We start from the raw sequence: 16321 nt of genomic DNA, 5'->3' as shown, positions 1-16321 counted from the left end.
AGGCGCCGGAATATGGCAACTAGGGACTTTTCACAGTAACTTCATTGAAGCCTACTTGTGACAATAAGTGATTATTATTAGTAATTACCATTTTTTCTTTAAAAAAAGCATTTGCTTTAGGTTTTAATATTTTTGCAAGGAATGTCTCATTGAGTTCTCAACAAGAAATATTCTGAATATTACACCAAAACATGTTGCCAACGTTGCAGCTTTGATAAGACTGCTGATTGAACCTTTCATAATATCGCTGATCTCTTTTGAAACCTAGTTTTGGTTCCCTTGAAAGTTCAAACTCAAATTAACCCTGCAGCAGTCCAAGAAGGCAGCTCATTACAATCTTTGCAAAAGAAACAATAAATAATAAATACTGGCCCTGCTGGCATCATCAATATCCCAAATATAAACATAAGATCAAAAGCATGCAACCAGGGATCCAAATAGACAAGCTAGGTTACACAACTGCTTAAACTTTATAGTTCAACACAATTTCTTATGCTTTTCCAGGCATTGCCTGCTGCATTGAGAGAAATGACTAAGCATTTGGGAGCAGGACAGAAAGTAGAAAAACAGCTGGGTTAAGGAATCAATTCCAAAATTATTTTAAATTATTTTGCAAAATACAAATATACAAATACTGTCCTCAGGAATGGGCAAATTAGCTCCAGATTTTAAACATATAATGTTCTTGGAATTTACTGCTCTCAAAATTACAACTAGATGAGTTATGCCGAGTCTAATGTTATAGCTGACTAACTGGAGAGATCATTTAATTGCCTGGAACACTTCTGGAACTCCCCAGAGTCAATATAATCAGGAGGATGTAATTTAGATATTAACCTTTCAAAGTTCATTTTTAATCAAAGCCTCTCACCCAGCAGAATCACAGGATCTAAAGTGCCAGCTGTTTTCTTTCTGTATCACAGATTTTTAAAACTAACTTTTCAAAATATTTAAGTTCAGTTTCTGTGAACCAGTGGCAAATCTGCAACCACCAGTTTTTTGCTCCCATCCAGAGTCCCTCCAACTGGAAACTGTACTCTTAAATTTCACTCATTTAAAGAGGATGGCATGTGCATAGTCTTTTCAAACTCCACTGTAGCAGACATCAAAGAACACAGAACAATACAGCACAGGAACAGGCTCTTTGGCCCTCCAAGCCTGTATCGGTCATGATACTGCCCTTGGCCAAACCCTCAGCACTTCCTAGTGCTGTATCCCTCTATACCCATCCTTTTCATGTATTTGTTGAGATGCCTTTTGAATCCTGTTAATGTATCTGCTTCCACAACCTACCCTGGCAGCGCATCAGGCACTCGCCACCTTCCGCGTAAAAATCCTGCCTCGCACATCTCCTCTAAACTTTGCTCCATTGACCTTAAACCTATGCCCGCTGGTGACTGACCCCTCCACCCTGGGAAAGAGTGCCTGTCCGTTCACTCTATCCATACCACTCAATCTTGTAGACCTCTATCAGGTCACCCTTCAACCTCCGTCGTTTTAATGAAAACAGTCCAAGTCTATTCAGCCTCTCCACATAGCCAACACCCTCCAGACCAGGCAACATCCTGGTAAACCTCTTCTGCACCCTCTCCAAAGCCTCCACATCCTTCTGGTAGTGTGAGTTGTGCGCAACATTCCAAGGTTGTGCGCCTTACCAAGGTTCTATACAACTGTAGCATGACTTGCCAGTTTTTATACTCGATGCCCCGTCCAATAATGGCATACATTCCATGTGCTTTCTTGACTACCCTGTCCACTTGTGTTGCTACCTTCAAAGATCTGTGGACCTGCACGCCCAGATCTCTCTGACTTTCTACATTCCTAAGAGTTTTGACATTTACGGTATATTTCCCCTCTATGTTAGACCCATCACCCATATGTCAACATATACTGCTAATAATTTCCAGCTGTCTGAATGACTGGAAAGGAAACTAGTCAGTGACAGCTAAATATATCTTTTCTTCGATTAATTAAATTTCAGTGTTCAAAACATGGCCTTTTGTTACTGTGTAACCCAAGGGTTATTTTGCACATACATAATTAGCACAGCAACTGTAGGTGAAGTCTGAATGCTAGGCATTCATTTAATTGGGCAAGTGATTATTTTTTTGAATCTCATTGTTATTTTACTCTCTTACGGTTTCCTCCGGATGCTCCGGTTTCCTCTCAGTCCAAAGATGTGCAGATTAGGTGGATTCGCCATGCTAAATTGCCCTCATGTCCAAAAGGTTTAGGTGGGGTTACTGGGATAGGTTGGAAGTGTGGACTTAAATGGGGTGCTTTTTCCAAGGGCCGGTGCAGACTACATGGGCTGAATGCCTCCTTCTGCACTGTAAATTCTATAATCTATGACAACTGCTCTTAACTGCAGATCTTCAGCAATATGTTCCACTGTTCGGTGGTTTGCACATGCGCTGAGAATCATGCAACTTCCTTTCCTATTTCTTATGCTGATGTATATATTCTGTCTTAATGTAATCATCTAGTTCATCCTTACCAGCATTGTGATAGAATTCTTCACCAACAATCCAATCCTACCCCACTTTTTTTTCTTCCAAACTCCCTAAATTGCCTGATCATCCATCGCTTTGCTATTTGTGGAGTTTTCCTTAGCATTTAATATTTTGTCATACTGTAAATTCACTTTTCAATTTTCTTTTATCGAATATATCTGTTCATTCCTAGCATTTTTTGTTTAGTTTCATTGTGCTAGTTTTTTTAAATATATGTAAGTATCTGATAAATTAAGGAGACCAGGAGGATTGAGGAGGTATCCAATCACAGGGGATATGTGAAGCAGCTATATTAAAATCCAGAAGGTATGCGGAAAGGTACTTAACCCCGGGATCCAACAGTCCTCACTTTACTTTAGCTGACGGGCTTTCCTCAGGCCTGGAATACTCAGCTTTCCAGGGCTAAATTGAAAATGGTCGTTAAATATGAGGCGCTTAGCCTCATTATAATATTTAAATTGCCTACCCAGGCTGATTGCCTGTTTGCTGTACCAACTATGTTAAAATAAAAGAATTGGGCAGCTTGAGGTTGGGATTCAGATCATCATTTTAACATTCCACTTGCCAAAACTCATCAGTTTTTAAAGAGGTAAATGCTTCTCGCTTAATTCCAAGCATGCACAGACAGGAGAGAAATAGTAATATGCATTTACTCTTCTCCTCATAACCACCAATTTGTCATTAGTTTTCTGGCAAGAAGGGGCTGGCAGGCATTCTTAATCATGCCCTAGGCTTCGACCGGTAAAACTCAAGACTTCTCTGACCCCATGATCATTGACACAGATGCGGTGGGCCCATTATATTATTCGTAATGAGTTGGGAACTAATAGTTATGAGAATATTTACCTTAGGATGCCACATACCCTGCTCCACTTGGGTAGATAGGGTCCTGTGTAGGGTAACAACGTATCAGTCCGTCAGCCCACCAACCGTACGGAGAGCTGAACAAAATAGCCTGCAATTCGAGCATTTGAGTTGCAAATTTGATTATTTCAAAATCTGGGAATCAGAAGACATAACAGGGGTGCAAATGGGTGCCTTCTGGCTGTTTCTATGAGGTGGTGAAAATCCAGATGGGCACATCCTGATAATTGCATGAAAAGCACTCCAACAACCTCCCTCTTCTTTCCTCCCACCCCACCCCTTCAGACATTATTCCCCCAATTTATTAACTACAAAACAAGTGAGGAAATGCTGATTACTGGACAAACAATACTGAAAGTTCAGTCCTCCAAAAACATTTTTTTATGGAAACAGAATTCTTGCAAGATCAAATCTGTCCACCAGTCAGAATTTAAACATAGAACAAGACAACACTTCAAAAGTCATACACAAAGCAATATACAGGATCTATTTTTAAACTTACATTTAGGATAGAACTCAAAAGAACTTAGTGCAGAAGGAGGCCATTCGGCTCATCAGGTCTGACCCTTGGAAAGAGCACCCTACCCAAGCCCACACCTCCACCCTATCCCCGTAACCCCACCCAACGTTTTTGGACACGAAGGGCAATTTAGCATGGTCAATTCACCTAACCTACACATCTTCGGACTGTGGGAGGAAACCGGAGCACCCGGAGGAAACCCAGGGAGACACTGGGAGAACGTGCAGACTCCGCCCAAGCCAGGAATCAAACCCGGGTCGCTGGCACGTTAATCAACAGTTAACCTCGGCGGCTCGTTCCCCTGGGGTTTCCTCATATGTGCTCGATCCACTTCCAGAGGTCGTGTGAATGCTCCCTCTCCCAGCAGTTTCTCCACCATCCCCCATCTCCATGTGTATCGCAGACACCACATCAATGCTTGCAGTCTGATCCCCTCTTTTGCGACCACTTCTGGCCCTCAGCTCCATACACCAGCGGGTCAATCTCTTCTACTCGCACAACTCCATGTTTTTGTCTCCTCACATCCAACCGTTAACTGGGGAAAAGGTCTGGATAAAACCGCCAGGAACAGGAGCCGCCAAATGTGCGACCACTCACACCATGGCCGCCACCGGAAGTCTCCTCTACTTAGTTTGTTGTCAATTACTACTTTAAATAGCAGAATCTGACTAAGTAATTGCTACTTACTTTTATTTTTACAGCGAAGCTAAAAAGCCATGTCTACTTGGTTTTTTTTCTGCAAAAATTCATTCCCTAGGTTCTTTCATGTTGCTACAATGGTTTCAGGAACAAGCACAGGCTTGTACAAATAAGCAAACTATGTACCCTGGTAAGCATAGGCAATTTCAATTCATTAAACAATATTCAGTGCCTGGTTTCATTAATTTAATCAAGTATTTCCAAAGTGCATAGAGATCCAAAATGTTCATTTAAATTTTCTTTTTAAGCAGATTTGCCACTTGAAGATGTACAAGGTTAACAAATCAGGCATTCTAATTGACAGTATATGTTTCTTTTCAATCACTAAGAATATATTTGCTGAATATTAATAGCAGTTTTTCAATACTTCAGAGACTACTAGAACTAAATCCAATCTTCTTTGCCCCTATGGGCAAACCCTGAAGCACATGTAACATCACTGAGTAAGATATGTACTTTTCAAATAAAAGCTGCTGGATTCCATTTAGGAAGACAATTATTGCCAATATCCATGAATGGAATAAAAAAAATAAAGAATATTACCAGAGTTTTAAACATTAATGAACATCAGAAACACGGACATTTATTGAGCAAGCACCATGTTAACACACTGACAAGGAATGAGAGATTGCAGCAGGGGAAGACAGAGATCACAACTGGGGATCTCAAAAGCAAGACAGATAAACACATTGGGAGCAATTTCTCTTGAGCACAAGCAAAAAGCTGATGGATGTCGATTAGATTTCTCAATTTAACCTGGCAAAATCAGCACCAACAGGCTAATAATAGATTCAAAATTGGGTCAGTAAACCTTTCATCCCATCAAGGTTGTCACCATTTGTTATAAGTGTTACCATAGACGTGGGCAGGATTTACTGACCAACCCGCCGTTGTTAAGATTTCACAGTGACTGCACCCCTAGTCACCAGGAAACCCACACGCTGGCATGGGACGGGAATATCCTGCCGGTGTGAACAGTCGGTAGATCACGCCCAAGAAGTAGGCCATTCCGCCCATAGGTCTGCTCTGTCATTCAATTAGGTCATGACTGATCTAATAATCCTTAACTCCACTTTCCCACCTCATCGCCATAACCCTTGATTGCCTTACTGATTAAAACCCATCTTGGGTGTTTGCATCATCTGTCTTGTTACTCTGCAAATTTGAATTCTATTATGTCATTATGTCATGTGAAGAGATTCGCCCAGACGCCATCCCATCAAGTGGTCTAACCAGTGGTATCTAATGAGGTACTGCTATGTATTGCAAAAATTGAAACAGAAGAGTTTCTGGGTTACTGGTAGCTTTTTGTGGAGCCAGGATGAATGCATAAATACAATGGGCATCTGCCAGCGCAGGATTGCCCCTCTTGATTTTTGCTTCCTTTTCATTGGATTGACCTGCAGGCCACCATGGCCTCCGAGTTGCCCAGTATGTTGCGAGCCCAAAGCTGGTTTAGCTGCAAAAGGGTACATTTAAGGGCATGCAGTACACTGATATTACGGAAGCGAGAGCTGTGCCTCAAAATGCCTCGGTCCTCTTGTCTCTAGGAGCAAGTTGGGGGCTCCGCCTATCAGACACTTGCAAGTTCAAATCCACCCCATTTGTCTTTTTGTTCTGGGGAGGATTTTGATCTGGGGAAGAGTGTGATTTAGTTTTGATTTATGATAAATGTAAAATAAATATAGAGCAATGTGCACTTGGAATTCAGCCTATCTTCTGCAGTTTAAAAAAAAAATAAAACACCAACACCCCAGCTAGGGGCTTTCCACAATAACTTAATGTAAGCCTACTTGTGACAATAAAGATTATTATTATTATTCAGCAACTGAATTTCTAAAAATCAACATTAGCTGTAACAAAGGAAATGATAGTGCTATAAAAGATATAAAAAGGTATTCATACTATTTTTATAAACCATCACAATGCACCTTTGTGGTTTAATACGTGACAGGAAAGTAAAACTGACACAACCTGGCCAGGCAGGGATTTTGGTTAAATCCAGCACATTGAGGTCATGTATTTATATAAAAACAACCAGAGTTTTTCATGTGACGATATCCTATCGGCTCATGCTCAAAGGTTAGTTTTTTTCACTCTCTGTCAAATGCAGTTTTCGGAATAATAGTAATAACATACTCGGCTTTTAACCCATCACACCAGTTAGGGCTATCTATCATTCACTCGAGTAATTGAGGTGTTTAATGCACCTACTCAGTTGCAATTGAGAGAGATTTTTCTTACTGGGAAAGGGAATCACTGTACTAATGACAGCAGGTACGAATACCATGGCTGCCATGACTACCTGATTATTATGAGCACTGATCATACCCTTTATTCTAGATCTTTTGAAGTACAGATGGAACTAATGAAAAGAATAGAAAAGCATTCATTGCAGGTTTCCCTCCCCCCACCCCCAATTAACTATCAAATTATCTAAAGGCATGGCTCAGGAACACACAATAAGAGTTATGAATTCTTCTCAGATATGAACAGGCTGACAATCTATCCCTTCGTGAAGGTCATGGTCCTGCTTTAAAATGCAACAATGGCATGGAATTTTCCAATTAGCCACACTTTGTGCTTTAAGGCCAATTACTTTGTGACGTGTAGCCACTGGTGTCATGTAGGAAATGCAGCAGTCAGTTTATATACAGCAAGCTCCCACAAAGAGCAATATGATCATGACCAAATAATTTGTTTAGTTGTCGTTGTTTAAGGGATAAATGTTGACTAGGACACCTAGATATCTCGTCTGCTATTCTTTGAGCTATGATAATGTTCATCCACTAATTTTTATGATTTGATATTTTCACATTTTATTTCTGCTTTTCCCTTGATTTTAAAGCCTACAGTGAATATTTGAAGTTATCTTGTATCAAATCATACATACACAGAACATACAGTGCAGAAGGAGGCCATTAGGCCCATCGAGTCTGCACCCACCCACTTAAGCCCTCACTTCCACGCTATCTCCATAACCCAATAAACTCTCCTCACCTTTTTGGACACTAAGGGCAATTTAGCATGGCCAATCCACCTAACCTGCACATCTTTGAACTGTGGGAGGAAACTGTAGCACGTGGAGGAAACCCACGCAGACATGGGGAGAACGTGCCGACTCCGCACAGTGACCCAGTGGGGAATCGAACCTGGGACCCTAGTGCTGTGAAGCCACAGTGCTAGCCACATGTGCAAATCATATTTGGTAGACATTGATCTTAACTCATCTATGATTGATCTTAATCCAGCTATGATTGTACTTTGATTAATTAATCAATAATAATTAGTAGTGACATTTTTTCTCTCACCTTTTTTTTATACTGTCCATGCCTAGATGTATTTAAACTACATCTTTCTTTTCCATTTCCCAAGGTAAAATACGCAAATAAATTGTCCTCTATTTATCAGAAGTGCCTTTTCTTTATTGTATTCAGTGACCTTTGGAGGACAAGCCAGGACTATGATTAACCCTACATGGGGTGGTCACCTGAAGCATTGGAAGATGAGGTTTCATTGATGGACATAACACCTGATTGATGGCAGATGACAAGGCACCATCAAGAGCTGGGTAAACAACTTGGATATTACTGATGAACACTGAGATTTGTTTTGAGAACCAACTATAAAAGACCTCAATAACTTGGAATGGAGCCAGGAATTTGGCTTAAAAGGGACATTGCTTCAAGAATGGGCTACTGAAGCCATAGTAGAATAGTCCTCACTGAAGATAGGAGGAAGGGCCAGGAACAGAGTGACTGCCCATAGTGCCCCACCTGCCATAAGGCTACTCAAGAACATGGTAATGTATGAACCAAGAGGATGGTAATGTACCAGTGGGCGGCACGGTAGCACAGTGTTTAGCACTGTTGCTTCACAGCTCCATAGTCCAAGTTTGATTCCCGGCTGGGGTCACTGCATGTGCGGAGTCTGCACGTTCTCCCTGTGTCTGCGTGTGTTTCCTCTGGTTTCCTTCCACAAGTCCTGAAAGACGTGCGGTTAGATGAATCGGACATTCTGAATTCTCCCTCAGTGTACCTGACCAGGCGCCAAAATGTGGCGACCAAGGACTTTTTACAGTAACTTCATTGCAATGTTAATAATGTAAGCCTACTTGTGACAATAAAGATTATTATTATATGTATGCACACATTTTGGTGAACTGTCATGGAACAGACCAAATTGGGATTATTGTTTGTGAGTGCAGAAAAATTTGTCTTTCTTAATTGCATCATATTTTATATAAATATTCCTTTCCATAAAGTTATCTTTCTTGCATTTTTGATATGGTAAATTATAATTCTAGTATCATTACTTTAATTGTAATTTTTAAAAAATGGTTGTTTTATCACTCATTTCAGTTAAGTCCAGACAGAATGCAGCTCCGAACCCAAGTAAGACTCCGAAAGGGACACTTACACACCCAAGAGGCAGACACAGCCTTAGTTTAGTGTCTCATCTGAAAGATGGTAACTTGACTGTAATAATGTTCCCTCAGTGCTGCACTGGAATGTTAACGTAGATGGTCCCCCTTGGGATTTAAGGATCTGGGTGCTTCAATTACCCCTTCCTTCAGGCAGTTATTTGGGCCAATTACCCTTGGTTGATTGTATCAATTAGGTGGGATTTGCCTCGGTCTCAGCCCTGCCGGTTTCTTGGCTGGGAAGGTTCGGCCCGCTAAAAATAAATGTGTTGTCCAGATTGTTTTATCCCGTGCAGATGCAGCCTATCCTACAGTCGGCAAGAGTTCTGAAGGAAATCAACGGAAAGATTAATTCATTTATGTGGAACAAGAAGCCTCGCCTTAAGTTTGTTAAGGTCCAGCTCCCGTGGGCTAAGGGACATTTGAGTGTCCAGAATATTAGACTATATCAGATGGCCTCTCATTTAAGGATAACAAGGGATTGAGTTAGAAAAGACCCTGCTCATTTATTTGGCTTGTTATTGACGCAGACCAGTCGGTTTACCCTCTACAGGCTTTGTTATTCCATGGTGACTTTAAGGCAGCTTCTGCCAAGAGTGACAATGCCATTGTTATAAATACTCAGAGTGGAAATTAGTCCATAGTCCGCAGATTAGGAGGTAGATCCAAACTGACTTCCAGTCCCTCTCCTATCTAGGGTGGCCTAGACTTTCCACACAGTATAATTGACCATGGATTTGACACTTTGAGAGACAGAGGCATTTGAAGATTCGGAGACTTGTTCAGAGATGCTGCCTTGTCATCCTTTGAGCAGCTATACCAGCAATTTGACATCCTGAGACACTCCCTTTTAAAAAAAAATATTTATGATTTAGAGACTTTATTCTTAATGAGATAACTTTGCGTCTTGACTCCTTAATTGCACCGGTGGAAAAAATCCTGAATTCTGTGGAGCCTGAACAATTAATTAGTAAGTTTTATGATATTTTAATTTCTAGATCTTGCATTAGCACAATTTGCAGTCTTGGGAAAAGGATTTGACAATCAATATTGATGAGGAGACATGGGGGTAATATATGGGACTATGGGGGTAAAATTTTGATTTGCAATACAATGGAGACACAGTTCAAGATACTACACAGTTTACACATACCGTCCATCTTAGACATAGGTTTGATCGTGTCAAATTTCTGATTTGCCTAAAGTGCCTGGTAGTCAAGGATGACCATATAATTTACCTATGGACCTGTGTTAAGAACCTGGAAAGGGCGACACGTGACACAGTGGTTAGCACTGGTACTGTGGCGCTGAGCACCCGGGTTCCTGTCTGGAGTTTGCACATTCTCCCCCAGTCTGCGTGGGTTTCACCCCCACAACCCAAAGATGTGCAGGTAAGGTGGATTGGCCACTCTAAATTGCCCCTTAATTGGAAAAAATATATAATTGAATAATTGAGTACGCTAATTTTTTTTATTTTTTTTTTTTTAAAGATTCTTGTGTAGTCAGGGGGATGGAGACGATTTTTGATAGAGTCTTAAGAGTCTAACACTGTCATAATTCTGGGTCTTCCAGATGAGAAAATTATTGATTCAAACAAAAAGAGGCTGTACAATATCCTGACCTTTGAAGCGTGTAAGAATATCCTATGCTCCTGTATTAGTGACAAATATCCCTCAATTCAAAACTTGACATGGGCTAATTGTGGGATAGGCATCCCTATGGAATTCCTGACCTCTTGAGATCCGTTCTAAGTCTGATGCATTCCCTGCAAAGTATGGGACCTCTATCTTACATTCATAGGTGCCACCTTGCTGGCTTACTCCTGTTGGGATTTCCATGAGTTAATTCATTTCATTTTGTTAGTCTTGATACCGCCACGCACAAAGGAATGCACCCTGAACTGAACTGTTCTTCCTTTTCTTCGGCTCAATTTCATAATCTGATGTTGAATTAATCCATTATATAATAATAAGAAATAATCTTTATTGTCAAAGTAGGCATAGATTAAAACTGGAATGAAGTTACTGTGAAAAGCCCCCAGTTGCCACATTCCGGTGCCTGCTCGGGTGCACTGAGGGAGAATTCAGAATCTCCAAATTACCTATTGTATAAACTAGAGGCGCCAATTTATTAAGCATATTGTCCTGAGGTTATTCGGTCCTTCTTGTTCTTGTGTTCGCTATAACTCTTGCTCTGTTCTGTACCAGTTTTTGCACTGATAGTTGTTGTTATTTTTCACAATAAATGCAACAAAGTATGAAAAAAACAAATAAAAATTATGTATTAAAATAAAGTACTTTGGTCTTTTACCTATGATGACCCGAATGCTTCACTCCTTTTATGTGCCCAATCCCTTTACATCCTGGAGTGGGACATCCGCCTTGTTCAGAAGCTTCCACCAGGTCGAGTGGACCTATTTGCATCAAAAAATCCAACAGTTACATCTGCAATGCGTCATTCAACATTTTTAATAGTGCAGTACAAGTAGCTATTGCAAGTTTAGACTCTGACTTGTTAGGATAACGAATGAAACCCCAACATTTGTTAGGATACTGGACGTGAACTCCAACCAATCTTTTTTAATTTGTGAAACTGAGAGGAAAGGATACTTCACCCCACGAGTGATGACTCTGACCAAAAGGCATCTTTTATGTTACAACCAACTTTAATTTAAACAGAATTATCAAATAAATAGCTTTACAATTAGCAGTAAAACAGAACTTACTATCTGTTACGACCTCTAAGGGGACAGAACTTGTACTGCATCCAAACCCCCTCCTACACCTCAGAGCATGAGCTACTCAGGTGACTAAGGGGCGGAGCATCCTCCTAAATAGAGGGACTCCCCACAGGATAGAAACTCCCCTGCGAGGAGTGGAGAGGAGTGATTGTTGTATTTAGTGTGAGAATAAAGAGAGTTGTATCCTGTCAGCCTGGCCTCTTGTGGAGTCCTTGCCTCCATCTACAACACCATCTACACCTGCCACTAATCCCAATTAAGCAATCTAATACAGTTCAAATGTCAGTTAACAGAACAGGTTACATATTTAGCTGTGTAGAGACTTTTGGAGATAAATCCTTTCAAGAGAAGATCTACTACACTTCTGTCTTGTCAGATCCTATAGTAAACTGCTGTTCAATTTAAAATCTACAGATAGATCTGGCTACTCCCATTAGTTACATCATCTGGAAGGTGTTTGGGGCCATCCATGACTTGGACCACCCACAAACTGATAGTGGGGGGGGGGGGGGTACTGGAATTTGGTGCAGGAGCCAAGATTGGACAGGTCACGGCCGCACTCGCTGGTGCAGTCAGGAGAGGGCGAAGGCGCTGGCTGGGTCAATGGTGGAAATGGGAGGGGCCTTGGAGGTTTCTGCACCCAAGGGAGCAGGAGTACTCGTTTTTCTCAGCGGTCCACAAGGTGTACTCGCGGATTGACTTTTTCATGGTGGGGAAGGCGCTGCTGGCTGGGGTTAAAGTGTCAGAGTACTTGGCAATTGCAATATCAGATGATGCTCCGCATTGGGTGGATATGGTAGAGACCAGGATGGAAGTTAGATGTGGGACTGATTGGGGACCGAGGGTTCTTTGACAAAATTGAAAAAGTAATCGAGAAATATGTAGGTTTTAACTGCACGGGTGAGGTGTCCAAGGCGGTTGCCTGGGAGGCTTTAAAGGTGGTGGTGAGGGGTGAGGTGATCTCGTTCAGGCTTGGCTAGACAAAGAGGAAAGGTTGGAATAGATGAGATGCCGGAGGTAGACAAGAGATATGCAGAAGATAGGGACCCAGCGCAGTTGGAAAAGAGGAAGGAACTCCAGGCGAGCTTTGACCAACTATCTACCAGGAAGGCGGTAAGCCAATTGAGGTGAGCAAGGGGGGGCAGTTTACGTGCATGAAGAGAAGAATGTTGGCGTGTCAGCTCCGTGGGGAGGCTGCGGCAAGGGAAATTGTCCAGGTGCGGGACAGAGCAGGGAAGTTGGTGGTAGCTCCAGATCAGATTAACAAGGTCTTTAAGGAATTCTATGAGAGGTTGTACAGGTCAGAGCCACATGGGGGAGGCCGGGAGATGCAGGAATTTCTAGATGGGCTGGAGTACCCAGGGTTAGGGGAGGGTGACAGGGCTACATTAGAGGGGGCGATAGTGGAGCAGGAGATAAAAGATGCGATTGGGAGGATGCAGTCGGGGAAGGTGGCAGGGCCGGATGGAGTTTTCGTGGAATATTCTAAAAAATTCAAAGATAAGCTGGTGCCACTGATGGTGGGGATGTTTGAGGAGGCGGTAGGGAAGGCAGTGTTACCACAAACTTTGGGGCAGGCATCGATTTCCCTGTTACTTAAGAAAGATAGGGATCTGACAGAGTGTGGGTTGTATAGGGCCATATCACTTTTAAATGTGGACGCAAAGATATTGCCAAAGATACTGGCAGGTAGGCTAGAGGAGTGCCTCACGAAGGCGATAGTGGAAGATCAGACGGGGTTGTGAGAGGAAGGCAGCTCTTTTCGAACACTAGGAGGGTATTGAATGTGGTTATGGTATCGACGGAGGGGAAGGCAATAGAGGTGGTTGCAGCATTGGAGAAGGCGTTTGACTGGGTAGAATGGGGTACTTGATGGCAGTTCTAGAGCGGTTTGGAATTGGTCCAAGATTTGTGGACTGGGTAAAGCTACTATATAAAGAGCCGAGGGCCAGTGCCCACACAAATAACATCAGCTCAGAATACTTTCCTCTCCACCGTTGGACTGGGCAGGGATGTCCTATGTCCCCCCCTGCTGTTTGGACTTGCAAATGAGCCATTGACCATCGCATTAAGGAGTTCGGGGTTGTGGAAAGGGATAGTGCGGGGGGGGATAGAACATAGGGTGTCCTTATATGCCGATGACTTGTTATTATACATGTCAGAACCAAGTTTGTCAATAGGGGGAATACTGGAGCTGCTTCAGGAGTTTGAGTCTTTCTCGGGGTACAAATTAAATCTAGATAAGAGTGAATATTTTGTGGTGTCTCAGCCAGGGGTGGGGGCTTAAATTCAGTAGGAAGGGGACTTACTTCAGAAATCTGGGGGTGCAGGTTGCTCGGGATTTGCGGGGGGGGGGGGGGGGGGGGGGGGGGGCTCTCCGTAGATACAACATTTCTAGTTTGGTGGGGAGAGTGAAAGCTGATCTGGTAAGGTGGGATGGTCTCGCTCTGCCACTGGCAGGTCAGATACAGGTGGTTAAAATGAATGTGCTGCCGTGATTCCTGTTTATTTTACAATGCCTGCCGATTTTCCTGCCAAAGGCATTTTTTTTTTTAAAGAGAGATTGAAGGGATGATTACCACGTTCATATTGGGAGGGAAGGTTGCCAGAATTAGAAAGGTGCTACTACAGAGAGGAAGGCAGGCAGGGGGTTTGGGTTTCTGAACCTGATGTATTATTACGAGGCAGCGAATGTGGAGAAGGTACGGAGCTGGGTGAGAGGGGTTGACTCCCAATGGGTCAGAATGGAGGAGAGTTTAGGTAGGGGGTCGGGATTGAAGGCGCTAGCGACAGCGCCGGCTCCCAATGGCCCCGGGGAAATACTCAGGGAGTCTGGTCGTATTAGCTTCGTTGAGAATTTGGAGGCAGTTTCGCCAGCACTTCGGGGTGGGGGCAGGGTCAAGGGAAATGCTGATTCGGGGGAACCATAGACTTGAGTCAGGGCCGTGGGATGGAAGTTTTCGGAGACGGGAGAAGAAAGGAATTAGGACACTAAAATATTTGTTTCTTGGCCGGGGGGGGATTCATCACAAACTAAATTAGTAATGAGAAGTATATTAGCTATACCTTTTCTCCATCTTTGAATGCAAACTCGACATGGCAAGGAAAATCAAGAACCAAAAATCAGTACAAACTGTATAGTTGTGTGTTGGGAGTATGCTGCCCGGGCTGCTTATGTTTTGTAACCATTTGTATAAGTTTGGAATAAAATACATTTTATAAAAATAAGGAAAATCAAGAACCACTCTACTGAGAAAGCTGGTTATTCTAAGTGTTTGTTTCCTCCAGTGCTGCACACATATATCCAATGCAGATTAAATCAAATCAGTAACTCTAGCTGATCTTCCCATCTGTAAATCAAAGGCATTGGCCTCTTATCGCTCATCAAGGTCGGGAATTAGACCAGATACCGTCTCAGTGCTCCAGTTTGGGAAATTGGACGGTAGTATGTTCAAGATCTTGATATTGTCCTTTTAAGAATCTGCCACCATATTTTGATACACAGTTTTTCATCCAACCCCATTGTGCACTTTTCAGATTTTGGAAGTATTTCTTTAGAAAGGTGGCAGCAAGAGAAGGACTGATTTGTTATGGTTTGATGCAGAAGAAATGTTGTACCATGTATATGAGTCACGTAAAGTAGAGGGTCAAGGGACAGAAAGAACAAAACGTTGTCCACACTCCAAGGAATCATCCAAAATATAAACAATGTTCCATTTGACCTTTACCTCTAACCAAGTAAGTGGTTGGAATGATTTTCCTTGCCATGTAGAGCTTGCATTCAAAGAAAGAGAAAAGGTTTAACTTCTTTTAAGAAAGATCTAATGTTCTGTCTTATTTTTGATTTTGAATTTCCATTGTCAAGTGTACATACAAACATCTGAATAAGGAGCAAGAGTAGGCCATTCTGCCTTTTGTGCCAAATCTGTCATTTAATAAGATTGTGGCAGATCGGATTGTGGACTCCACTTTTCCTCATGTCCCCTATAGTCTTTGACTTCCTTGTCAATCAAGAATCTATATATAACTCAGCCTTAAAAATATCCAACGTCCCTGCGTTCACTGCTCTCTGAGGAAGAATGTTCAAAATACTCAGTCCTCGAGAGAGAAAAAATATCTACTCATCTCAGTCTTAAATGGGAGGCCCTTTATTTTTAAAACCATATCCAATAGTTCTAGTCTTCCCCATAAGGGAAATTATCCCCTCAACATCCACCCTATCAAGTCCCCTCAGGATCTTCTAGGTTTCAATAAGATCGCCTCTCATTCTTCTAAACTCCAATGGCCAACCATTCCCCATAGAATCCCTACAGTGCAGAAGGAGACCATTCATCCCATTAAGCCTGCACCGACCTTCGAAAGACTTCTATACTTAGACCCAATCCACCACATTATTCTTGACCCCACCCTAAGGGCCAATTATTAGCATGGCCAATCCACCTAAGCTGTACATCTTTGGATTGTGGGAGGAAACTGGAGCACCCAGAGGAAACCCATGCAGTCATGAAGAGAATGTACAAACTCCACAGACAGTCATCGATGCCGGAATTGAACCCGGGTGC

The 16321-nt window shown here is 42.3% G+C and overlaps 1 protein-coding gene across 8 annotated transcripts in view; it reads right to left on the bottom strand.

Annotated features, from left to right (window-relative positions):
- Positions 1 to 16321, bottom strand: part of l3mbtl3 (L3MBTL histone methyl-lysine binding protein 3) — a 189090-nt gene that overhangs the window by 60547 nt on the left and 112222 nt on the right. For all 8 annotated transcript variants that reach the window (XM_038799815.1, XM_038799810.1, XM_038799814.1 and 5 more), the window contains one exon: positions 11330 to 11432. In XM_038799815.1, the coding sequence (XP_038655743.1) occupies positions 11330 to 11432 (103 nt within the window). The remainder of the gene's footprint in view (positions 1 to 11329; positions 11433 to 16321) is intronic.

The sequence above is a fragment of the Scyliorhinus canicula genome, chromosome 6 (genome assembly GCF_902713615.1).
Source record: "Scyliorhinus canicula chromosome 6, sScyCan1.1, whole genome shotgun sequence".
Classification (NCBI taxonomy): Eukaryota; Metazoa; Chordata; class Chondrichthyes; order Carcharhiniformes; family Scyliorhinidae; genus Scyliorhinus; species Scyliorhinus canicula.
Note: the sequence above shows the minus strand (reverse complement) of the source record. Positions and strands in the feature narration are given on the sequence as shown.